The following is a 27,027-nucleotide window of genomic DNA, read 5'->3' on the forward strand; positions in this document are numbered from 1 at the left end:
TGCTGGGATTATAGGCATGAGCCACCATGTCTGGCTGAATTCTACATTTAATTGTTATTTCATTTAAGTGGTCAAAACTGAGTTTTACCTCCATTTTGCAAGGAATAGAAAAAAGTAAAATTATTTTAAACTCCCAAAGCAAATAAACAAGTACATACAACAATTTAACAAGCTTTACTTTTTTTTTTTTTTTTTTTTGAGACAGTCTCGCTCTCTTGCCCAGGGTGGAGTGCAGTGGCACAATGTGGGCTCACTGAAACCTCCACCTCCCGAGATCAAACGATTCTTCTGCCTCAGTCTCCCAAGTAGCTGGGACTGCAGGCACATGCCACCACACCTGGCTAATTTTTGTATTTTTTTTTAGTAGAGATGGGGTTTCACCATATTGGCCAGGCTGGTCTCAAACTCCTGATCTCAAGTGATCTGCCCACCTCAGCCTCCCTGAGTACTGGGATTACAGGCGTGAGCCACTGTGCCCAGCATTAGCATATTCTAGGAAGTGATACACAGTGGAAAGAGATCATCCTGAGCCTTAAAAAAGCAATTTCAAAACAAGTATCCCAGATACCAAGGGCAAAACTATACTTGCTTCTCTTGATATCACAAAGGAGTTCAAGCCATCCCCTAAGAGAGTTCATACAATTCATCCTCAAGCGCCCCCATAGCCTTTGGTCAGCAGAGCCCACACAGGAGACAGGAAAAGGGTTTTGCTTTGTACTCACTCTTACAAAGTTGTCAGGGAACAAACCTCTCCTGCCGTTGATCTGTCCCTCCCACCAGCCTCCATCCTCCTTCCTGATGTTGGTGATGATTTCACCCACGCTGATCGTCAGCTCATCGTCGTGCTGGGCCTGGTAGTCAAACTCCACTATGGCCTCCACTGGAAGGAACAGGGAAAACAAAGTAATTTAGGTCAGATGTTGGAGAAGGCTGAGGCCCAGTATCCCTTGAAGGCCAGTAAAGTCACATTAAAGGGACTTCCCCTCTACAAATATTCAAAATAACAGGGCCACACACAGTAACCCAATGTTGGTTAACCTGAAGCCTACAGCACAGAAACCACAAAGCGCTGGTCCGTGGTCAGGCACAGGCAGGGTGGCCTACAGGTCTTGGGGCCAGCAGGCGCTTGAGAGGGGAAGCTGCATGATGACAGCCAGCTAACAACATTTGCCCTACCCAGAGGGTGTCCAGCATTGTCTCCCTGAGCTCAGTGTACAGACAACAGATGTCAGTTTAACTTCTGGCTCTCCCATCCCCCGCCAATACCATGTGATGCTAACCTCTCTGGGTCTCAGTTGTACAAAATGTCAAAGCTAATAATCCCCATCTGATATGGTTTGGCTGTGTCCCCACCCAAATCTCACCTTGAATTGTAGTTCCCATAATGCCCAAGTGTTGTGGGAGGGACCCGGTGGGAGGTAATTGAACTATGAGGGCAGTTACCCTCATGCTGTTCTTGTGATAGTGAGTTCTCACAAGATCTGATGGTTTTATAAGGGGCTTTTCCCCCTTTTGTTTGGCATTTCTCCTTCCTGCCACCATGTGAAGAAGGATGTGTTTGCTTTCCCTTCTGTCATGATTGTAAGTTTCCTGAGGCCTCCCCAGTCATACTGAACTGAGTCAATTAAACCTCTTTCCTTTATAAATTACCCAATCTTGAGTATGTCTTTATTAGCAGCATGAGAACAGACTAATAACACCATCCTACGGAGGTAACACTCATCTTGCAGTGACAACACGTGTAAAGACAGCTGGTATAGAGGGCCCGGCTGGCCAAGCCAATGTCTCAGACTGCCTACATCAAAACCACAACTGCCCTCTCAACAGATGAGCTCTTACGCATCAATTCCATGTTACATTGTTTTCCTGATCTACGGCAACCTCTCATACTTGGTAACGAGCAAAGGCAACAGGTAAGAAAGGTGGGTCTTCTCATTGACAAAGTGCCAATGCAAATTAGCAGCATAACCAATCCAAAAATTAGTTAACTTATCCATATATCAATTATGCAATTCATTTAAACTGGGCTTCTCCTCATGACCACCTCAATATGAACCAATTTCATAACCTTTTCCTTTTTTTTTCAGATGGAGTCTCACTCTGTCACCCAGACTGGAGTGTAGTGGTGCAATCTCAGATCACCGCAACTTCCGCCTCCCACGTTCGAGTGATTCTCCTTGAATGCATGCCACCCTACCCAGCTAATTTTTGTATTTTTAGTAGGGACGGGGTTTCACCATGTTGGCTAGGCTGGTCTCAAACTCCTGACCTCAGATGATCCGCCCGCCTCGGCCTCCCAAAGTGCTGGGATTACAGGCGTGAGCCACCGTGCCCGGCCACCTTTTCCTTTTTTATTTGCAATGAATGAATGAATGAATGAATGAATGGCAAATGAATGAATACAAGGAGAGCAAAAATTAGATAAAACCCCAAGTGGTGAATTAGCAATTCAGAAATTATGATAAAATAATGGAAGAGGGAAAGTTAAATGAGCTCTGTAAAGCATGCATATACTAAAATTAACTCAAAATAGATTACAGACCTAAGTGTAAGAGGTAAAATTGTAAAACCATTTATAAGAATGGATAGGAGAAAATCTTAATGACCTTAGGTTTGGCAAAGATTTCTTAAATAGGAGACAAAAAGTATAAATGAGTTAAAAACAACAACAACAAACTTCAATAAACTGAGATAGGTTTTCAAGGAAAAACACTGGTAGGTGAGTGGGTGCCCATCACATGGGCTTTGCATATCCATTTGGGATACATTCCCAAAGCACTTCCGGTTCCAAACATCCTATCCACCCAAGTTGGTGTGCTCTGTCTGTCCACTCATAACATCTGCTAAACCAGACAGTTCATAAGCAACTCGAAGTGGAAATTCCTTTCCTATATCATTTTTGTATTCCAAAGTTAGCTGGCTGACTTTACTGCATAAATCTGCCCAGGATGAAGTTGCGTTGTGAACCATTCTTATCACTTATTAACAGAAAGGAGGAGTGGAAGAACATGAACAAGGCAACCTTTGCAGATTTCTCTGTGTTCCTGACAATACGCAGGCATGAACACTCTAACTTTATGGTATCATGCTACGCCCCTAACCCCAGCAGTTAAAATGAGCCATCATAACAATTGAAACAGGTCAATTAAAACAAGCTTTCCTCAGATCGCCTAGATAGTGATCTATTAAACCTTTGCCAGCTCACATCTGTAATCCCAACACTTTGGGAGGCCAAGGTGGGAGGATCACTTGAGGCCAGCAGTTCGAGCCCAGTCTGGGCAACATAGCAAGACCCCATCTCTACAAAAGAAATTTTAAAATTAGCCAGGCGTGGTGACACGCACCTGTAGTCCCAGCAACTGGGGAGGGTAAGGCAGAAGGATGGCTTGAGCCCAGGAGTTTGAGGCTGCAGTGAGCCATGACTGCACCACTGCACTCCAGCCTGGGTGACAGAGTGAGACCCTGACTCAAAAACAAACAAAAAAGCTTTGCTATAGAAACTGAGATTACAGTAACCACTGTTCATGTGCCAGATACTTTTTCCTACACTATCTCACTTAACCCTCCCAACATTCTGATGCCTATCTTCCCAGTTAAAGAGCCTAAAGCTCAGCAAAGAAGCTAAGCTTATTTTCTGACCTAGTGCTCTCCAGTGGGATGTGTTTGCTTCAAGCATCCATTGAGACGATGGGAGAAAAAAATTACAATTCTATTCATTTTGTTTTAACTTTTAAAAAGTAATAATTCAACTTATCTATTGTTCCATTGACAGAATGGCACAGGCTCCTTCACCTAGCCTCCAGGACACACAGTCAGGGATCCTTCAAGGGGCAGGAAGCAGCCAGAGGGACAGTGGAACCAAGGAGTGCCACCAGAGCAAGCACCAGCATTCTGTATGATGCTAACTTCTCTAGGTCTCAGTTGTATGTCAAAGCTAATAATTCTCATCTGATATGGTTTGACTGTGCCCCACCATGGGGTGCCCTGCAGTTCTCTGGTGCCTCCTGGGAAAGCCTCCTTATGGCTATGACCCCTTCTTGCTGAAATCACCCTCACAAAGTGGGTCAGCTGCTTGAAAAGATTTGTGTAAAGAAAGTAGGAGCTGTAGACAACACGAGGCCAAGTGCCAAGAAAATGGTAGAGCTGGCCAGGCGCAATGGCTCGTGCCTGTAATCCCAGCACTTTGGGAGGCCAAGGTCAGGAGTTTGAGACCAGCCTAGCCAACATGGTGAAGCCCCATCTCTACTTAACATACAAAAATTAGCCGGACTTGGTGGCGGGTGCTTGTAATCCTAGCTACCCCGGAAGCTGAGGCAGGAGAATCGCTTGAAACCAGAAGGTGGAGGTTACGGTGAGCCAAGATTGTGCCACTGTACTCCAGCCTGGGTGAAAGAGCAAAACTCTATCAAAAAAAAAAAAAAAAAAAAAAAAAGGAAGGAAGGAAGGAAAGAAGGAAGGAAGAAAAAATGATAGAGGTGTCACTTCAGCTTCTGCTGGGAGCTCTTTGCCCGCCACATGGGGAAGACACATCAGATCTTATGGGGAGATGGCCCCCAAACTTTCAGTTATCAAGATCATTTGTAATATGGGTTTCCTTCCACTCTTGACATTGGTGTGGAACCATCAGGATTAGCAAGATATTTTAAAACTATATACCTGAATCATGAAGAAAATGTCTTCCTTTTTCCACCAATGTCTAAAGGCATATAATACTCAATTGTATGTATTTCAAAAGTTTGTTAAGCCTAATAATAACAGTGTAAGAGCTTCTCTGGGGTTTTCTTGATCTTCAATTAGTACAGTAATATATGTATACAATCTATACATAATTAAGAAGATACTAAAAAAAGATGTTTTGTTTTGAGACAGGGTCTGGCTCTGTTGCCCAGGCTAGAGTACAGTGGCACTATCTCAGCTCACTGCAACCTCCGTCTCCCAGGCTCAAGTGTTCCTCCCACCTTAGCCTTCCAAGTAGCTGGGACTACAGGTACATACCACCACACCCAGCTAATTTTTGTATTTTTTGTAGAGACAGGATTTCACTGTGTTGGTCAGGCTGACTTCAAATGTTCCTGCCTGTCTTGGCCTCCCAAAGTGCTGGGATTACAGGCGTGAGCGACCACCCTGGCCATTGCCCTTTCTTTAAACTTAAGTAATCATGTACAGCCTCCTGGCCTTCTGGCCACAGCTGGGCCCTGACTGCCTCCACATCACCTTCTAAGCTCTTCTAGACCCAAGACCTCCCTGGCCCCTGCCACTGAAGCAATCCCAAGCTGTGTCTTGTCTTCCCCGTGAGCCCCTGAATGCCTTCTGGGTATGGATCACCCTTAGTTCTGCTGGGGCCCCTATAAGGATCCATGACATGCAGTAGGTGCTCAATAAAGACTTGATCAACTGACCGCTCAGGTTGCATTTTATGATGATAGACCGTTCCCAGCCCAACAAAGGTGCTACTAAAATGTCAAGTGTCAATCACATTTTGCAAATTGAGTCATATTCTTCCGTGCACTAAGGGAGCTTGCTATTTAAAAGATCCTGTGGTTAATTCTTTTGTAACATGAATAATTACTTCCTGCTTTACCTTTCCTGTCAAGATGAATTTTTTTTTTACATATCAGGTTTCTCTAAGAAGAGGAAACCTGTGGCTTTGTTAAGAGCTTATAAATCATGAGGATATGTCTCTCCTACCCACTCTAAGGGCTCTTTCCAGGGCCCTCTGCAAGCCTCTGAGAGGTTCAGAACTTTGCTGTCCAATACAGTGTCACTGCAAATGTGGCTAATGACAACTTGGAATGTGGCTAGTCTGAACTGACGTGTGCTATAAGATACATCCCAAGTTCCAAAGACTTGTTTAGAAAAAAATAATGTGAAATAGCTCATTATTTTCATATCAACTGCATGTTGAAGTGATGTTTTAGATCTGCTGGGTTAAATAAATATATTATTCAAATTAATTTTACCTTTTAAAAATTTTATTAATGTGACTACTAGAATATTTAAAATGACATGTGGCTTGTATCATGTCCCTATAGAACAAAATGGTTTAGGATGATACTTGGCAAACAGGTGGTGAAGATCTTGGATGATACAAACACAACCAAAATTATATCACAAGAGCCCAGAAGAAAGTCTGTGCCCTCAAAATCCATTTCCTTGCCTTCAAGTGGCTGCAGGTAACTGCAGGAAGGATGAAACATTACCTAAGATTTTTTTTTAAGTGGTACCCTTTGAGAAATTACCTCTGGGCATGAGCAGAAAATTAAAGCATTAAGCTAAATAAAATACATCAGAGGTGTAATTAGGGTAACAGTAAACGAAATCCCATATTTAAAGACACCATAAATTACAAAACTTAAGAACATCTCCCCATCAGAAAAATACCACCCTCCAGCTGTCTGCTGTGCCAAAAGCCAGCCTCCACAAGTTTGCTGTACCTACAGTCACTGCAAAAACCAATGCTACAGTTAACCCCATGTTACAAAAAGATAGAGCCAGGGGAGATAAGAGATCTGCTTAGAAACGCAAAACACTTCACCCTCCCCTATCTCTACCTTCAAACTTGCTGGAATGTCTCCTCCCTCAAAGATGAAATGGGTGGTTTTTAACTGTGGGTTGGCTAAGCCAGCTGCCTAGCAGCTTCTCAGGGCCAGTTTCTCACAGTGGCGGAGGTGGTGGTAGTGGTATATCCGTGGCCCTGTTCTGTGACCCAGTCCCTCCCTACCTCCCTCTGCTCACTGTCCTTCCTCTCTCCTAGGACCAGTTCACCTTGCTATAATTTCACACTGACTTACCCCAACCAGACTGCAACCTTCATCCGGGAAAAGCCCTTATCTTTGCCAGGATTCTAAATCCCTCACCTGGCATCCTGTCTGCTTCAATAAATATTTGAATAAACCAGAAAGCATGAAGGAGAATGAAAGTTTCCAATTAATTTCCTCTGCTGTACACACATATACACAATGTCGCAGAGGTCTCGGTGCCATAAGCTTTAATCACTTCAAAAGTAGAAATGTTACACACTTACTGCTTTTGCACTTATTCTGTTCTGTGAGTTCTGAAGAATAAATTTTTAATTTTAGTGTTTTGTTTTAGTCTTCTGAAGAGCATAGAAAATCAAGAAGTAATTTTTTGCCAAAAAAGACTTCACCAAAAAAGATCATGAGTGCTGAGCATTAGAGATGGAAAGAACATCAGATATCATCGTGTCAATTTTTTTTTTTCTGAATTTTACAGATGAGGAACTGAGTCCTAGAAGGTTCCATGACTTAGGCCTAGAGAGATTGAGAGGTAAATAATGGCAGCATCAAGCCCGGGGCTACGCTCTCCTAAATTACCGTCCACTGGAGAGAAGGAAGGATCTAAAAGAGAAAGCAGAGAAACCTAAGACCAGTGAGATACAGACTTTCACACCATTGATGCGGGCAGAGGGGGTCTCTTTTTTTCTTTCATGTATAACATAGTTTCCAAAATACCCAGAAAAAGTTACACCAGTCAGGAACATATTTAAAAACCTATGTTCAACTCTAAAAAGACAGAAAACCGATCAGTGGCTGCCTAGGGCTGGGGATGGGAATGGGGATGGACTGCAGATGGGTATGAAGAATCTTTTTGGGGTGACGGAAATATTCTCAAATTAAACTGTGGTGAGAGTTACAGGATGCTGTAAATTTACTTGAAAAGTATTAAACTGTACACTTAAAATGGGTGAAATTTTATACCTCAATACAGCTCTTACAAATAAAAATTGGCCAAGCTCACTGGCTCACGCATGTAATCCCAACACTTTGAGAGGTCGAGGCGGGCAGATCACAAGGTCAGGAGTTCAAGACCAGTCTGACCAACATGGTGAAACCCTGTCTCTACTAAAAATACAAACATTAGCTGGGTGTGGTGGCACGTGCCTGTAATCCCAGCTATTCAGGAGGCTGAGGCAGGAGAATAGCTTGAACCCGGGAGGCGGAGGTTGCAGTGAGTTGAGATCATGCCACTGCACTCCAGCCTAGGCAACAGAGCAAGAATCTGTCTCTAATAATAATAATAATAATAATAATAATACAATTAAAATTAAAAGTCTACATAATATATATTTAAGAATTTATTATTGTAGATTTTCAGTCATTGGGGTGGTAGACTGTGTTTGTGCCCTAGCGGGAGAACACTCCCCATGTAGGGAGGGGAACTATTTGGGGGAACTTCCCCTCCACCATGAGATAGTTTGATGGGACTGTCCATCAACATGCCCTGCCCTCTGCCAGCCAATGTATGGCATAGGACCCAACTGTGATCAAAGCAATGTGACAAACACTGGAGATTGCTGGAGCAGATTCCCCCACCAGGGCTCTCAGAAGTGAGATCCCTGAAGCTGCCCAGTTGCCATCTTTCTGAGACCTGATCCTCTAGCTTCTCCTTCCACCCTATAAACCACCCCAATGCCTTCTGATAAATCCTTTTTGCTACCTTAGTTAAGGAAGAGTTGGTTTCTTTTACTTAAAACCAGAGAACCATGACAGATATTCATGCATCAACTTTTTTTTTTTTTTTTTTTGAGACGGAGTCTCGCTCTGTCGCCCAGCCCAGGCTGGAGTGCAGTGGCGCGATCTCGGCTCACTGCAAGCTCCGCCTCCCGGGTTCACGCCATTCTCCTGCCTCAGCCTCCTGAGTAGCTGGGACTACAGGCGCCCACAACCGCGCCCGGCTAATTTTTTGTATTTTTAGTAGAGACGGGGTTTCACCGTGGTCTCGATCTCCTGACCTTGTGATCCGCCCGCCTCGGCCTCCCAAAGTGCTGGGATTACAGGCGTGAGCCACCGCGCCCGGCTTTTTTTTTTTTTTTTTTTTTTTTTTGAGACGGAGTCTTGCTCTTGTCCCCCAGGCTGAAGTGCAAGGGCGTGATCTCAGCTCACTGCAACCTCCGCCTGCTGGGTTCAAGCAATTCTCTTGCCTCAGCCTCCTGAGTAGCTGGGATTACAGGCGCCTGCCACCACGCCTGGCTAATTTTTATATTTTTTAGTAGAGACGGGGTTTCACCATGTTGGTCAGGTTGGTCTCAAACTCCTGACCTCAGGTGATCTACCCACTTTGGCCTCCCAAAGTGCTGGGATGACAGGCATGAGCCATCATGCCCAGCCATGCATCAACTTTACATACACACAGACTCTTCTCTACGCAAGTCCGCACAAGACCAAGTTTTCACCATTCAGTGCCTTCCCATTAGTGTCAGGGCTAAAGGGTTTGGGGGCCTGAATTTCCCAGGTGAAGGCCACAGGTACTGTGGGGATCTCTGTGTACAATAAAGCTGACCTAACATACCAGCCACGTTTTCCTTTTGGTGTCTTCACAAACACACCACTAAGGGACACCAACTCAACAAGCAGGAAATTTCCAAGACCTGCATCTTAAAAACTGAACATCAGCTTCCCCAACAAAGACAGGCTCAGAACACGGACCCCAGTAACAGACAGTCCCTGGACCCAAACTCTCCCTGGGCAGCAGCACACCTGTGGCTGGATGGCCTCTGGCAAGGTTCAACGATGTCTGTAGCAGGCACAGTAGCAGCTCAAAGAATTGGGCAGCAGCAGGGAAAGCGGAAAAGAGATGAATCAAGAAAGAAGAGAAAAAACAACCCGACTGTGTGAGAGGAAAGAAAGGCCCACCATTGCCTGCCTCAGACACTATTAAGGATACTCTTGTCACTTGCTGCTTTCCACAACGGCCCAAGGAACCTGAGTCTCCCAGCGCATCTCTCCTCTCTTGTCACCTCTAAGCATGAGGTGTAGGAGAAAGCCCCAGCAGGCTTGGGAGCAAATTTCAGCTTAGACATTCACTGGTTATGTGACGTGGAGTGAGACTCCTAGCTCAAACCCACTTTCTTTGTGTTTAAAATCGGAAGATGATCTGTGGCAAGGGTGAGAGGTGATATCTGTAAACTGTATACAGAAGCTGCTCCATTAATGCCAGATGCTAGTCTTGCAGGCCATTATCACGGTATGCTGTGAGGGTTTCCCCCACATGCCCTCCCTACACACACCCTGGAACGGGAGCCCTTAAAGGGCAGATCTGAGCATCCTCTCCTCCTCAACTGGTGTCTGGCACATAGTAGGTGCTCAATAAATGTTGGTGACTGAGTGCACCATACGACACCAGGAGTGTCCTGAGAAAGTACTGACCTCAAACTATACCTTACCATTCAACGCAAAGAAATGCAGTCACAAATGTGAGCCTTGTTATTTAATTTGAAGGCTAGAGAAAGCTGATGATTAACATGACCAGTTGGCCACAAAACAAGTATATGCCACTGGTCCAGGCCTCTCAAGTTACTGTGATCAGCCTTGATTTCACTCTTACCTCCACCACAACCAATGCCTCTGATAGCAAAGGGGCATTCAATCAAAGATCAGAATGAGATGCAGGGCCTGGATGGGAAAGCATTCACAAAACCTGAGGGCCTTGAGTCCTCCACCACTTGCCTTCTGAAGCCTCTGCCTCACTAGGGGCTGTCCCTGGAACAAAAGCTCAAGGAGCAAAAACAAAGAGTTATCAAACACTTCCTGACTGAAATTAACCTTTGCAAACCTAACACACAGCCCTTTTAAGAATATTCATTAGAGGCCGGGCGCAGTGGCTCACGCCTGTAATCCCAGCACTTTGGGATGCCGAGGCGGGCAAATCACAAGGTCAGGAGTTCTAGACCAGCCTGGCCAAGATGGTGAAACCCTGTCTCTGTTATAAATACAAAAAAATTAGCCAGGCGTGGTGGCGGGAGCCTGTAATCCCAGCTACTCAGGAAGCTGAGGCAGAGAATTGCTTGAACCCAGGAGGCGGAGGTTGCAGTGAGTCAAGATGGCACCACTGCACTCCAGCCTGGGCGAAAGAGTAAGACTCCATCTCAAAAAAAAAACAAAAAAAAAACAAAAAAAAGAAAGAATATGCATTACATAGACTGGACAAAAATAACTTGACCAGAAGAAGACTTTTTAAGTGAAAAAGAAAGAACAGAGAAAGTGGGCAGGTGACTTTGCAGGTTAAAAAACAGGCCGGGCGCGGTGGCTCAAGCCTGTAAATCCAGCACTTTGGGAGGCTGAGACGGGCGGATCACGAGGTCAGGAGATCGAGACCAACCTGGCTAACACGGTGAAACCCTGTCTCTACTAAAAATACAAAAAATTAGCTGGGCATGGTGGCGGGCGCCTGTAGTCCTAGCTACTAGGGAGGCTGAGGCAGGAGAATGGCGTGAACCTGGGAGGCAGAGCTTGCAGTGAGCCGAGATCTCGCCACTGCACTCCAGCCTGGATGACAGAGCAAGACTCCGTCTTAAAACAAACAAACAAACAACAACAGAAAAAAAAGCTGGTAAAAAATAAAGACAACAGGTTAAAGCTGGATAAGCCTGTGTAGAGAATGGTTCTATACAACAATCATGGAGGGGAAAAAAATCAGTGGAATCTTAGAAAACCATTTTTTTTTTCTTGAGACAGAGTCTTGCTCTGTTGCCCAGGCTGGAGTGCAGTGGCGCCATCTCAGCTAACTGCAACCTCCGCCTCCCAGGTTCAAGTGATTCTCCTACCTTGGCCTCCTGCGTAGCTGGGATTACAGGCGTGTGCCACCATGCCCAGCTAATTTTTGTACTTTTAGTAGAGATGGGGTTTCGCCATGTTGGCCAGGCTGGTCTAGAACTCCTGGTATCAAGTAATCCACCCACCTCAGCTTCCCAAAGTGTTGGGATTACAGGGGTGAGCCACTGTGCCCAGCCCGATATTCTTATTTAATTTCTAGAGCCTCCAATTAATTTCTATCATTCTACTTTTTTTTCAGGTAGTGTTACATGAAATCTCAGAAAACCACATTTTTTAAATGGACTTAATTGTAGTCTCCTGAGCTACTAGGCACAACTGTTTATGAAGTAATATTCTTTTCTTGTTTTGAGTCGGAGTCTCGCTCTGTCGCCCAGGCTGGAGTGCAGTGGCATGATCTAGGCTCCCTGCAACCTCCGGGTTCAAGCAATTCTCCTGCCTCGGCCTCCCGAGTAGCTAGAATTACAGTCACGCACCACCACACCCAGCTAAATTTTTTTTTTTTAAGTAGAAATGGGGTTTTATCATGTTGGCCAGGCTGGTCTCAAACTCCTGACCTCAAGTGATCAGCCAGCCTCAGCTTCCCAAAGTGCTGAGATTACAGGCATGAGCCACCACATCTGGCCAGAAAAAATTTAATAAAAAGTCTGTTTAGTCAAAATAGTTTAGCCACTTAAAGAAGATATAACCTTTTTTTGTGCATGGAGAAGAAAGTATGCTGCTTTATATAAATATTTGACAGTGTTACATAATAAAATGGCTTGAGGATGAGTAGAGATTTTCCTGACTTTATAATGATAGCCTAGTTCTCAGATTCAAAAAACACCCAGACAAGTGTCTGATTAGAAAAGAGATCCCCTATTTTTCTCAGTGAGAAGATTCAAAAGGTTGTGGGCTAACCTGAATATGTAAACCTCAAAACAGAAGAAGAAACAGTCAAGTGTCTGCTTATTCTATGTATTAATGTAATTACAGATTATGTGAAACAAAATAATTAGAAAACATCGCTCCCCACCCCCTAACACTCTCTCGTTTCATGAAACAATTTTATTATGGATAAGGTATCTGAAGGATTTGCTTGAACTATTTTATTCAAAATAAATTCATAGAGTCCTTATGGTACAGGATACTTTGTAAGGACTGTAATGGAAAGCAACTCTTGCTTGTCTTGAGGATAGGATAGTAAGGCGGGGCAGGCCGGCTTTATACTTGGACATGTTGTATGAAAGAAGAAAAGCAAAAGCCTTCCTGTTGATTTCAGTGTGGCTAAGCTGAATCAGCCGTAAGAGGCAGGGACCAAGTCAAAAGGAGGGAAGAACGATTCCACAGAAAAATGTGGTTGGTCAGCATGGCTGGAAGTGGGCAAGGGCTGAGTCACTCACTGCATGGCCTTCTGTTAAGAAACATACTTTCTCATAAGAGAGATAGCAGACAGTGAGGTACGTGAGAGGAAACCACAGTGAATCTTCACTGCTTCCCCACTTCCCCACCCCCAGCAGATTTAATGTCCCATTTCAGGCTTCATTTATACTCCCAGGTGTAGTAATCCTGCTACTGCGAGCCCCTAGAAGGCAAAAGGGATGTGTAAAATGGAAGCTGATGGGCCTCCTGAAAGAAAAGTCATATGCCCAATGCATCTTCCCTCAAGTGCTTGACTGAATGCTTGGCCCATCCGGCACTCAAGAAATGCTTGTTGTCGAGTGGCGAGAAACTTGCAAGGATGATTTCGACAAGAAGCTGAGAATCTGAGAAGATGAGATCTGAGACAAATGCACAGGGATAAAAGCAGAAGATAACAGCAAAATAACAGTTCTTCAAAGCAGTCTAGAATTTCAAACTGTCATAAGTATAACTACTTTAAGCTCCCAGACATCTAATCTGGAGATACCATCTAGCATATCTGCAACACCATAATGTGCAGGTTATTAGGGAGGGTGCATTTAATGGTTTCATCCTAAGTTTCACCAATGATGTCACATAGTAACTGTGAGTCTATCAAGACAGTAACTACCAACGTTTGTAAGTCATTTGGATTGGCACTTTTTAATATTGAACAATAATTTGAACTAAAAGTTGCTAGTCAAGTATCTACTCCACAAATGTTTTCTTAATCAACTACATTGTAAATACTTTGTTGCAGTATCAGGAAGCCACTTAGTAAGTAAGTGTCTATATAGAGTAACACAAAAAAGAAGTAAAGTTAAAACCCAACATTCGCTTTCCTTTGAAGGTTATAGCTTAAAGTTGGAAAAAGAGAATAAGACCTAAATAAACTGGATTGGGTTTAAAATTTTTGAAACCTTTCCCAAAACTGAAATATTAGTTAATGAAAATCAGTAAATAAAATTAAAAAGATAAACAGCCTCACACCAAAAGACTCCTAAGAATAATGATCTATGAAGAGCAATGTATACTTTTTTTCTGAAATAATCACATTCAGTCTCCAAATACCGTTTTTCACAAAAAGGAAGCCAGCTACCCTTAGAGAAATGGCCGATTCCATTTCTGGGGCAGGAAAGGTAATAAGCCTGGACCATCTTGTCACACCAAGAAAGCAAAGAGGCCAGCAAACACTACTAGGGTCATGTCAAAACAACTCAGAAGTGAACCTGAAGAGGCTTCCACTGGCCACAAATAGGGCAACATGAGCATGATTAACAATAACTGCCTTGAAACAGCATTGAAAGTGCACTGAAACAATAACTGCATTAGTAACAATACCTGGATTGAAAGACATCAAATTAATTCGATGTCTCATATGTTATGTGATATATCTTTCACAGTGATACTTTTAAAAAATCATTGGCCACCTTTGGAAGATGCTAGGGAGCCGACTCATTGTTTTGAAAACTGGTAAATTTTAAAAAAGAATCAAACATTTGTCCTACCTTTCCTATATGAATTCAAGATAACTAAATGGTTGATGAGAAATTTCTCTGTATATGAATATTCTGGCTAACAAAATGAAGAAGGAATGAGAGAATTGGACAATCAACATTTTGCAACCTCTAATGCAATCAAGAACCTGAGCAATGGTCACCAGCAGCTGTGGATATTTATTTATTTATTTATTTATTTATTTATTGAGACAGGGTGTCACTCTGTCACGTGGGCTGGAGTGCAGTGGCATGGTCATGGCTCACTAGAGCCTGGATCTCCTGGGCTCAAGTGATCCTCCTGCCTCATCCTCTCAAGTAGATGGGACTACAGGCATGAGCCACTGTATCCAGCTTTTTTTTTTTTAATTTCTTTTAAATTTCGTGGCTAATTTTTAAAAGTTTTTGTTCAGAGATTAGAGCCTCACTATGTTGCTCAGGCTGGTCTCGAACTCCTGGGCTCAAATGATCCTTTGGCATCAGTGTCCCAAAGTGGTGGGATTACAGGCATGAGCCACTGTGCCTGGCCAGCTATGGACATTACAAAAAAAGAGACAACCAGGCATCTGGAGCCTCATGATGGAAGTGTGTGTCACCACTGGTAAAATATTCTTGCCAACAAACTGAACCTGAATCAGATCAAGCCTCTGGATTTACCACCAGTCTACAGGGGACAAAGAATGTCCAAAAATATGTTAAATGGCACTCTAAGGAGGCAATCCGCAAAATCCAGGCTGTAGGACTGTAGGCAAATGACTTAGTTTCTTCAACAACACCAACAAAAGCAAGGAAAAAGAGATGACAGAACCTAGATTAAAACAGACTCAGAGGCCAGGTGTGGTAGCTCATGCCTGTAATCCCAGCACTTCGGGAGGCTGAGGTGGGTGGATCACTTGAGGTCAGGAGTTCGAGACCAGCCTGGCCAACATGGGAAAACCCTGTCTTCGCAAAATATACAAAAATTAGCTAGGCGTGGTGTCACCTGCCTGTAATCCCAGCTACTTAGGAGGCTGAGGCAGGAGAATCACTTGAACCCAGGAAGTGGAGGTTGCAGTCGCAGTGAGCTGAGATCGCCACTGCACTCCAGCCTGGGTGGCAGAGTGGAAAAAAAAAAAAAAAAAAAAAAAAAAAGCAGACTCAGAGACAACCAACCAATTAGAAAGTACAGACTTTACAAATCCTGATTCAAACACCTTTTAAAATATTTTAACTACACGTAAAAATCGGATATTTGAACTAAATTTCTGATGATAAGGAAACATTGTTAGTTGTTGTATGTGTAAAAATGATTGTGATTATGGTTTTCAAAAGAGTCCTTATCTTTACAAAATATATGCTGAAACACTTCCTGATTGTTAAAATGCTCTACATGTGCAAGTAGAATAATGTCCCACACTGAACTGAAAACATGCAAATCTTTATGCTGGCGTAACTCTAGCTGGTGTAATCACTATTTCACAAATGATTCAGCTGACCAGGCTGGGCACAGCAATGCACCTGGAAAGGAAGATGGGGGTTTTAAAGGCAACAAAATATTAAAAAGTATGTGTGTATTGTATATGCATGTATGTTTCAATATTTGAATTTTTTATAAAGGGTACTGGGCATCTGTAATTTTTCTTTTTTCTTTTAGAGACAGAGTCTTGCTCTGTCTCCCAGGTTGGAGTGCAGAGGTGCGATCTCAGCTCACTGCAACCTCCACCCCTGGGTTCAAGTGATTCTCATGTCTCAGCCTACTGCATAGTTGGGATTATAGGCATGTGCCACCATGCCTGGCTAATTTTTGTTATTTTTAGTAGAGAAGGGGTTTTACCATATTGGCCAGACTGGTCCCGAACTCCTGAACTCAAGTGATCTGCCTGCCTCGACCTCCCAAAGTACTGGGATATATAAGCTACTTTAAAAAGATATATAAGCTACTTTTAAAATGAGCAAGTAGCACAATCAAAAGTGTGTTCTACACATCTATGAGTGTGGACCTTGGACAAGGCCACCTCTGCCAACATTCTGAATTTGAATTTCTTGAGATGTGTTTTACATAAGGAAGACTGTTGTTTGGGTTGTTTAGGTGTAAAAGTGATATCGTGATTATGGTTTTTAGCAGAGTAATTATCTGTAAGAAATGCGTGCTGAGGCCAGGTGCGGTGGCTCAAGCTTGTAATCCCAGCACTTTGGGAGGCTGAGGCGGGCAGATCACGAGGTCAGAAGATCAAGACCATCCTGGCTAACATGGTGAAACCCCGTCTCTACTAAAAATACAAAAAATTAGCTGGGCGTGTTGGCGGGCACCTGTAGTCCCAGCTACTTGGGAGGCTGAGGCAGGAGAATGGTGTGAACCCGGGAGGCAGAGCTTGCAGTGAGCTGAGATCGCACCCCTGCACTCCAGCCTGGGCGACAGAGCGAGACTCTGTCTCAAAAAAAAAAAAAAGAAAGAAAGAAATGCATGCCAAAACATGACAGAAATCTGGTAGCTCACCTGGCTAGCCCTCAGCACCCTACTCTCTGAGAATTGGCCCTTTTGTCAGGGTGCAGCAAACTTCCACAGGCATCTCTATCTGTACCTGCCTGGTACTCCATATACCCTCACTACTCAGAGGCATCCCCCAGCCTCCCCGAGACCTACTGAACCTGAGACTGCATCATAAGATCCCCAGGGCACTCACATGCACAGTATGGTTTGGGAAGTGCTGGCCCATCTCACACTGGGTTCCTCACCCAGAGGTGTCAGAATCCCCTGTGAAACTTTCTCATTCCTGTCTCTTCCACGCCCTGGTTCCCATCAGAATGGGGCAGGGGGTAAGGCGGGTCATGTCTAGGCTGAAGATGATCTCCCAGGTGAGTCTATGTACCCCTACCACTCTTCTAAATCTCTTTTGCAGAAAGAGAAACATAAGTCTGAAGCTGAACAAAAGGGTCAGGGGATCCTTGCAGACTTCAAGCCTGACAAGGCACCTTTCAGGGCTATGAGCCTCCAGGTCTGCAGAAGCATCAAAACAAAACAAACAGCAGCAAGAGGTTCCACATTAACAATGGGCAGATCCCCTTCCTCATCATTCATTGGAGGGGGAAAAACACTTAAAATGCAATACACAAATCCAGATGTTTCACTAGTCCCTCTCCAGAAAAGGAGGAGGAATTTCCAGATCTAATTACATGTTAATTTACTGCCTGTGTCCACCACTAGACTGAAAGCCACAGGAGGACAGAGAGCATGTCTGCTTTGCTTGCCTCTGTAGACCCAGGACCAGCCTGATACCTAGCATATAGTAGGAACTTCATAAATATTTACCGAATGAAAATATACTCTTTTGAGACAGGGTCTCACTCTGTCACCCGGGATGGAGTGCGGTGGCACGATCATGGCTCACTACAGCCTCAACCTCCTGGCCTCAAGAGATCCTCCCACCTCAGCCTCCCGTGTAGCTGGGACTACTGGCACCTGCCACCATGCCCAGCTAATTATTTTATTTTTTGTAGAGAAGGGGTCTCACTATGTTGCCCAGGCTAGTCTAGATCTCCTGGCCTCAAGTGATCCTCCTGCCTCAGCACCCCGAGTAGTTGGGATTACAGGCATGAGTCACCATGCCCAGCAGAAAATATACTCTTAAAATCTTGTGTCAGTTGCCTTTATCCTCACTGTATCATTTAACTGTAACGATCACTCTGTAGCCGATTGTGTTTTCCAAGATGGCTACAGCAACATCTCCTGTCCCTTGAGCTCTTCTAGAATGTGATCCAGCTGTCAACAGGAGAAATCTAACCTTCCTCCCCAGGCTTTGGAACCCGGGCAGGCTGGTGACCACTTTGACCAACAGAGTGGAGGAAAGTGATGCTGTGTGACTTCTGGGCTGTATTATGCAGTTTCCAACTCACTTGCTGGAATACCCCAAGACAGCCATGCCGTGAGGAAGCCAATTTGCACTGAGACACACCAGCTGGCATGCCTAGTTACTGAGTCATCCCAGCCTGGCCTGACATGTGAGGGACCCAGCCTTCAGATGGTTCCAACCCCCAGCTGTCGCGTCCACTCCAACCTCAGGCCTTTCCAGCCGAGGCCCCAGACATTGTAGAGCTGAGACAAGCCCTCCCTACCGTGCCCTGTCCAAATGCTTGACCCACAAAACTGGTGAGCATAATAAAATAGCTTTTTGAAGGTGCTAAATTTTGGAGTAATCTGTCACACAGCAACAGGAACTGGAATATGCTCTACAAGGTGCCTATTATTGTTCCTGGTTTAGGAAAGAATCCAATTCCCAGAGAGATCAGATAATATTCCAGCCGCCAACCAGTCTGGACTCAAAGCCCATCTTCTTGCCTCTGTTCCTGCTCATATTTTTTGCAATCAATAAAGATTTTCTGAGACATATGTTCCAGATACTGTGGCTGCACGGAAAAAAAAAAAAACCCACATACCACACATACATACACACACATGAACATACCCAAGTGTACACACGAATATAGGCAGTAGGTTCAAATATGAAACCAGGCCAAATTAGGCCTGCTGCCCTTCTACATTCTTAACTGACATTTTCTCAGACAGAATGGCTCTTTGATCCAGTAAGTATTTACTGACGGTATGCGGGGACAGGGTCACAGTGCTGGACAACAGGCAGATGAGTCAGGAGTGCATGATCAGAGAGAAGTCAGAGAACAATAAAAAAAGAAGGAAGGGTATCTTTCTCTGGTGTTGGATAAAAGTGGATCAACATTACAATAGTGATATAAAGACATGAAGATGAGAGTACACAAGCGAGTTGACACCTTCTCTTAAACAGGAATCAAGGTCATCTCTTGGTTAGGGTCAAGTGAGAAGAGAATTTGAAGAACTTGAGAAGAGAAAGTCTGGAATAAACTCAGTGCAAAATGCACTACAGAATTTTCTTTTATCTCTCTCGCTCTGTCTCTGTGTGTGTGTGTGTATGTGCGTGCAAACGTGTGTGACCGTGTGTGTGTTTTAACTTACAAAAGAAAAAAGAGTGAGAGAGAAGTAAATGGAAGCATTAATGGGTGACAATGAGGACCACTGCAGGGCCACACAGACAAGCAGGGCCCAGGTGCCCCAGGACTGTGTCCAGGTAGGAGAGAAAGGATTTTGAAGTGAGCTCAGTGGCCTGTGGCAGGACTGATCTAGGGAAAGTGGGAAAGCTCAGTGCCTAACAGATGCCAAGACAGCAGGATACAGGCTTGGAGGGGGTGGTCAGGGAGTAGAGGAGATAGTGGCAGGCAGAAACATTATGATGTCTCATCAACTGCATAGGGCTGGGTACCTAAAGGGTGGAAGGTACACCCTGCGAGGATATGTGCAGGGAGCTTTGCAGACCCAGGAAAAAAAAAAAAAAAGGTAGACAGCACAGAAGCCCTAAAAGGAAGGAAGGACAATACAGTGTCTAAAGATGGGTGGGGGTTCTCCTCCTCCCTTCCCCCTGGCACATCTCTCATCTATACAACATTCCTTTTCAGAAGCCCCTTCTCGGCCAGGTATGGTGCCTCATGCCTATAATCCCAGCACTTTGGGAGGCTAAGGCGGGCGGATCACCTGAGGTCAAGAGTTCAAGACCAGCCTGGCCAACACAGTGAAACCCCATCTTTACTAAAAATACAAAATTAGCTGGGCGTGGTGGTAAAGCATCTCTAGTCCCAGCTACCTGGGAGGCTGAGGCAGGAGAATCGCTTGAATCTGGGAGGCAGACGCTGCAGTGAGCCAAGATCGCACCACTGCACTCCAGCCTGGGCGAGAGAGAGCGAAACTCCGCCTAAAAAAAAAACAACCAGAAGTCCCTTCTCAAAGACTCTCTAGAACATTGTCCTCACAGAATAGGAGACTACCTGTCCATACAAGTCTCCTGGCATTAGCAGCCTTTGGAGGGTCTTGAAGTTAAACCTCTCTTGGAAACGACAGCTATTTCTTTTTCTTTCTTTCTTTCTTTCTTTGAGATGGAGTCTTGATCTAGTGCCCAGGTTGCAGTGCAGTGGTATGATCTCGGCTCACTGAAACCTCTGCCTCCCAGGCTCAAGCAATTCTTCTGCCTCAGCCTCCTGAGTAGCTGGGACTACAGGCGCGTGCCACCATGCCCGGCTAATTTTTGGTAATTTTAGTAGAGACGGGGTTTCACTGTGTTAGCCAATCTGGTCTCAAATTCCTGACCTCCAGCAATCTGCCCACCTCAGCCTCCCAAAGTGCTGGGATTACTGGCAGCCGACAGCTATTTCTTTCTTTTTCTTTTTTTTTTTTTTTTTTTTTTTTTTTTTTTGAGATGGAGTCTCGCTCTGTCGCCCAGGCTGGGGTGCAGTGGCACCATCTCAGCTCACTGCAAGCTCCGCCTCCCGTGTTCACACCATTCTCCTGCCTCAGCCTCCTGAGTAGCTGGGAATACAGGCGCCTGCCACCACGCCCGGCTAATATTTTGTATTTTTTAGTAGAGACAGGGTTTCACCATGTTAACCAGAATGGTCTCGATCTCCTGACCTTGTGATCCACCCGCCTCGGCCTCCCAAAGTGCTGGGATTACAGGCGCCGACAGTTATTTCTTTAAACACACCTAGAACTAGCACCAAATCAAACAAGCTGGACTCACCAGTCTACAAGAGCAATGTGTCTTCGTGTATGTTAACTTCCCCTTGGGGCCAACCACATAATAGGTCTGGAATGAATATTGATTGGGTAAATGAGTGCTGCCTTTGAAAGATATCATGGGTTTGAGGAAGTTCCCAGTCTTGATCCTGGAACTCAAAGGCCACTTCAATCTGATACAGGTTTGACATTGACAACGTCACTTGCATTTATACCCGACCCTAAGTCCAGCTGGATAGTCCCGGTCCCCATCTCCCCACACACTCTTCCCCCAAGAGCTCCATGTATGCTGCCATCCATGAAATCTCCTTCCCAAGTCTTTACATCACAAAATGCCCTCCCATCTCTTGGTCTGAGGCCACCTTCAAAACCCTTTTTCAGGCCACCTGTCATTCCATCATTCTCAGACTTACTAACTATAGTGTTCACTAAATCACTTATACTCCTCATACACTGCTTTGTAACATCTTTTGAATTATTATCCTAGACAAGGAGTTGGTAAGCTTTTTCTTTTTCTTTTTTTTTTTTTTTTCAGATGAAGTGTCACTCTGCTGCCCAGGCTGGAGTGCAGTGGTGCAATCTTGGCTCACTGCAACCTCTGCCTCCTGGGTTCAAGTCATTCTTCTGCCTCAGCCTCCTGAGTAGCTGGAATTACAGCCGTGTACCACCATGCCCAGCTAATTTTTTGTATTTTTAGTAGAGAGGGGGTTTCACCATGTTGGCCAGGCTGGTCTCTTAACTCCTGACCTCAGGTGATCCGCCCACCTCAGCCTCCCAAAGTGCTGGGATTACAGGCACAAGCTACCATGCTCCACCAGTAAGCTTTTTCTTAAAGAGTCAGATAGTAAGTATTTTAGCTTTGGTGGGACCAATGTTCCATTCCAACACCTCAAATCTACCTTTACAGCACTAAAGCAGCCACAGACAATAAACACAAATGAGTGAGGCTGTGTTCCATAAAGCTTTATTTACAAAAATAATCAGAAGGCCAGATTTTAGCTGTAGGCTGTAGTTTGCTGATCCCTGTCTCAGACTGTTATTTTAACCCTTTCATTATCTTTTACATTCTATGTCTTGCTACCTCCAAACAGATTTATGCTCCTTAAAAGAAAGGACCAGGTATTATATATTTTCATTTACTCTTTGCCTCTACCTGGCTCAGTGCTACACATACAAGAAATACAGATCTATACTTTTTAAATAAACATCTGAATATATGTTTAATGATGTGCCACATACTGCAATTGAGCTTCTTTTTTGTCGTATAAGTGTGCTCATTGACACTGCAAACATTAATTTCTAACAACTCATACTAATCTAATTGAACTGCGTGGCAGAAAAGATTTTTTTTTAAAACTTTCCTGGTCTGCTCCTTTGCCAGATTTTTTTCTTCTAATTGTTTCCACAGATGACCTAATACATTTATTCCACTGGCTACTTAACAGACTAACACATTCCACAAGCTATTTAACATCAGTGGAAGGAACTGAGGCTTTCTGCAGATATAAATGCCCATTTGAGTATTCAGTGTCTCCCCCATCACATCACGGGAGCATGGGAAGACTGAGAGGTTTGCACAGGTAAGAGGAAAGCTTTTGAAAAAAAAGGAGAGGAAATCTATCACTGCTGTACCCCACAGAAGTAGACATGAAACTATTACCTGTAACCAAAACAAAATTAACTTCAGAGTGGGTTACTGACAGTTTCTGTCATATGCTCCCAGCTTGCTTCTAAATCAATAACTGCAACAGAGAGAAGAAAGTAGATATCTTCTGAAGAATTTCAAAAATGCAATAAACTACACCACCCTCCCCCAAAAAGCCCTGCTTTGGAATATGTTAAAGTAGATCTCATATAAGGAACTAAAAAGTAACTATTGGGTTCTTTTAGAATGAAACGATAAATGGGCCTCAGAAAGCCCAAGACTTCGCTTCTTGTCAGTAGTGACCTTTAAGGCTGATAAAATCCCCACTTCCTTTTTTCACCTCGAATGAAGGCAAGAGCAGCTCAGTGCAGGCGGCACAGGCTATGCTGACCCAGGTCACCCAAGTCACCCTCACACTCAGTTAAAGATTCAAATAGCTGTAAAGGTCTCATGGAAAAAGCATTCTTCCACGCTCCCCAACTTTCCCTCCCCAGAGGCAACTACGGCCTTCAAAAGGAACCTCATGGCCCTCAAAAGGAACCAACCCCACCAACACCTTAATCGCAGACTTCCAGCCTCCGGGACTGTGAGACAACACATTTCTGTTGTTGAAGCAGCCCAATCCATAGTACTTTGTTCTGGCAGCCTTACAAAACTAACACAAGTATTTACATCACTTATGACTACACAAACATTACTAAAAGCCTAGCCACATGGTACACCAAGATTATGTTTCTTTCCTAGTTTCTTTTCCCCTAGAGCTAATACTAGTCTTTTTTTATTCCTTTGCTTAGTGGAGAGTTCACTTAAAAATGGATTCAACTCCAAACTCATCCTCCCTGGTCTAAATCATCACTCAAGAGGTCCATGTGCATCAGATGGTCTGTCCATTTCAGCCTCTCTCGGAGCTTTCCAACCTAAGGACTGGAGGTGGGGAGGGCAAGGTGAAAGCTGGGGTGTTCTAATCAATGGGCAAAATGGGCTCTGTCCTTGATGCAAGCTCAAAAGACTGCATTATCTGCAAGTCTGGGGAGTAACTGGAGGTTTGGGAGCAGAGAGGAAGTATAACCATAAATGCGTGTTCTCTGATGACACCTGCGGCAGAAGGACTCATGGGCAGAGGCTGCAGGTGGCAGGGATACCAGTTAGACAGCAAACATGGTAGACCAAGTAGGGGAATGGGAACTTGAGATGAGGCAGGGGAACAGAGACAAGGAGCTTGATTAAGAGACATTCCGGTGGCTGGGCCCAGTGGCTCACACCTGTAATCTCAGCACTTGGGGGCCAAGATGGGTGGATCAGAGGTCAGGAGTTTGAGACCAGCATGGCCAAGATGGTGAAACCCCGTTTCTACTAAAACTACACAAATTAGCCAGGTATGGTGGCATGTGCCTGTAATCCCAGATACTCGGGAGGCTGAAGCAGGAGAATCGCTTGAACCTGGGAGGTGGAGGTTGCAGTGGGCCGAGACTGTGTCACTGCATTCCAACCTGGATGACAGAGCGAGATTCTGTCAAAAAACAAAACAAAACAAAACAAACAAACAAAAACACCTGCATAAACACATGGAATTCTACCCAATGTGAGTACAAGTAAAAATGGCCTTAATTAAAGATGAAATGACACCTTCCCTCCACACTAATTCTAAACTTCCTTGAATTCTACCTTCGCCACTATGTTAAATTCCTTTTTTAAAAAAGGAAAGGGGCTGGGCACAGAGGCTCACACCTGTAATCCCAGCACTTCAGGGGGCCGAGGCAGGTGGATCACTTGACGTCAGGAGTTCGAGACCAGCCTGGTCAACATGGCGAAACGCTGTCTCTGCTAAAAACACAAAAATTAGCTGGGTGTGGTGGTGCACGCCTGTAATCCCAGCTACTCGGGAAGCTGAGATAGAAGAATCACCTGAACCCAGGAGGCAGAGGTTGCAGTGAGCCAAGATTGTACCACTACACTCCAGAAGGGGTGACAGAGCAAGACTCTGTCTTAAAAAATAAAATAAAAATAAAATAAATAAAATAAAACAAAAAAGGAAGAGGCTGCTTTCTAGGTAATCTGAAACAAAAGCCAGAAAAGTAAACCAGAGAATCATAGAGCTAAAAGACAATCATATCGTCCACACTGTGCTTCAAAAAAAAAAAAAAAAAAAAATCTGACCAGGCACAGTGACTCACACCTGTAATACCAGCACTTTGGGAGGACAAGCCAGGAGGATCACTTGAGGTCAGGAGTTCAAGGCCAGCCTGGCCAACATAGTGAGATCCCATCTCTATAAAAAGAAAAATTCTTTTTAATTAGCTAGGTGAGGTGGTACATATCTGTAGTCCCAACTACTCCAAAGGCTGAGGCAGGAGGATCGCTTGAACCCAGGAGTTCGAGGCTGCAGTGAGCCATGATCATGCCACTATACTCCAGCCTGGGCAACACAGGAAAGCCCTGTCTCAAAAAAATAAAAAAATAATAATAAAAAAAAAATCTCTAAAGATGCAGACTTTACTCCACAATTTATCTCAGTCAAGATCAAAAGTTTTCAATGATTTGTTATATATTCCATCATCACACTCCACATAGATTTGTGGCACATCCCAAGAATTCAACAAAACAAAAATATATGAACAATTAGAATCAGGAAAAATACAGCTAGAAGGTCAAGAGCTAGGAAAAGTTAAGGCATCAGCATGTACAGTATATAACCGCCATATAGAAACCCATTGCTTGGTCAAGCCAAGGTTTGTGTTGCTTCACAGCCAAAACAAAAAGATAAACGTGATCAATTATGTGGTTTACATTTTCCAACTGGAAGGGACAAAAACTTGATAGAGAAAGAAAAGTAACTGGCAGAAAGAACTTCGCATATGAGGCTTTGCGTAGTACAGTGTTTTCAAGATGAAGGCAACCCAGGAACCCAGGTCACAAGAAGCATTTTTTTAATGAAACAGAACTGAATAGAAAACATCAGAGCACATCAAATGTTTGCTGTGAAATTACTATTTCTTTCTTTCTTTCTTTCTTTTTTTTTTTTTTTTTTTTTGAGACAGAGTCTTGCTCTGTTGCCCAGTGCAATGGTGCAATCTCGGCTCACTGCAACCTCCGCCTCCTGGGTTCAAGCTATTCTCCCTCCTCAGCCTCCCGAGTAGCTGGGATTACAGGCACCCGCCATCATGCCCAGCTAATTTTTGTATTTTTGTAGAGACGGGGTTTCACCATGTTGGCCAGGCTGGTCTTGAACTCCTGACCTCAGGTGATCCACCAGCCTCGGCCTCCCAAAGTTCTGGGACTACAGGCATGAGCCACCATGCCCAGCCTGAAATTACTATTTCAATCATAACTAAAGACAGGTGTGTGTACAAGGTTGCAATGTAAGATATATTTCTTACTGGAAGATAGTCCCCCAAATTTGAAAAACATCAGGAAGAAATACTAAGTGGACTTAATTTTCAACCCAGCCTGTGCCTATACCATCCTGCCTGGCTCTGGGTGGTGTGGAGCAAACTGTGCTTTCTGCAGCAAATCATGGTCTTAACCCATTCTCCTACTGGTTCCTAGGCCTTTGACCCTGTCCAGTGGGCTTGTTTGCACCTTCTAGGCATTCCCCTAGTGGCAGCACCTTTGGACAAGTATAATAGGTCCCTGTCCCCTCCTGGGCTCTCAACCATCCGGCACCTGTCTCTGAGTCCACTTGCCATCTCCCTGCCCCACTGCATCTCAATCTCCCTTATTTCTGTGAAAGCCTTAGTCAGGGATGGGAAACACAAAATAGTACCTTTTCCTGTGTGCTCCAAACTGTTCCTTCTCCAGTTTCTCCAAGTTCCTTTTAAAATGTGAACCAAATATTCATACACCCATTTTCATAGCAGCATAATTGACACTAGCCAAAAGGCAGAAACAACCCAAGTGTCCAAGAGATGAATGGCTAAACAAAATGTACTCTATCCATACTATGGAATATTATTCCCAGCCTTAAAAAGGAACAGGCCAGGCACGGTGGCACACACCTGTAGTCCCAGCAACTCATGAAGCTGGGGCAGGAGGATCACTTGAGCCCAGGAGTTCAAGACTGTAATGGACTATGATCCCACCTGTGAATAGTGACTGCACTTCAGCCTAGGCAACACAATGAGATCCCATCTCTTAAAAAAAAAAAAAAGGAATGAAGTACTGATACATGCTACAACATGGATGAGCCTCAAAAGCTAAGTCAAAGAAGCCAGACACAAAAGGATAAATATTGTATAATTCTACTTATATGAGGTACCCATAACAGGCAAAATCAGAGACAGAAAGTATAAGTGTGGTAACCAGGGACTGGGGGAAGGAGGAATGAAGAGTAACTGCTTCATGGGTACACAGTTTCTGTTTAAG

The 27,027-nt window shown here is 44.2% G+C and overlaps 1 protein-coding gene across 6 annotated transcripts in view; it reads right to left on the reverse strand.

Moving 5' to 3' along the window:
• SH3KBP1 (SH3 domain containing kinase binding protein 1) overlaps positions 1 to 27,027 on the reverse strand; it is a 363,386-nt gene that overhangs the window by 309,768 nt on the left and 26,591 nt on the right. For 5 of the 6 annotated variants that reach the window (XM_050776634.1, XM_050776625.1, XM_050776631.1 and 2 more), the window contains exon 2: positions 723 to 880. In XM_050776634.1, the coding sequence (XP_050632591.1) occupies positions 723 to 880 (158 nt within the window). The remainder of the gene's footprint in view (positions 1 to 722; positions 881 to 27,027) is intronic. The other variant, XM_050776630.1, reaches the window with a different exon arrangement.

The sequence above is a fragment of the Macaca thibetana genome, chromosome X, assembly GCF_024542745.1.
Source record: "Macaca thibetana thibetana isolate TM-01 chromosome X, ASM2454274v1, whole genome shotgun sequence".
NCBI lineage: Eukaryota > Metazoa > Chordata > Mammalia > Primates > Cercopithecidae > Macaca > Macaca thibetana.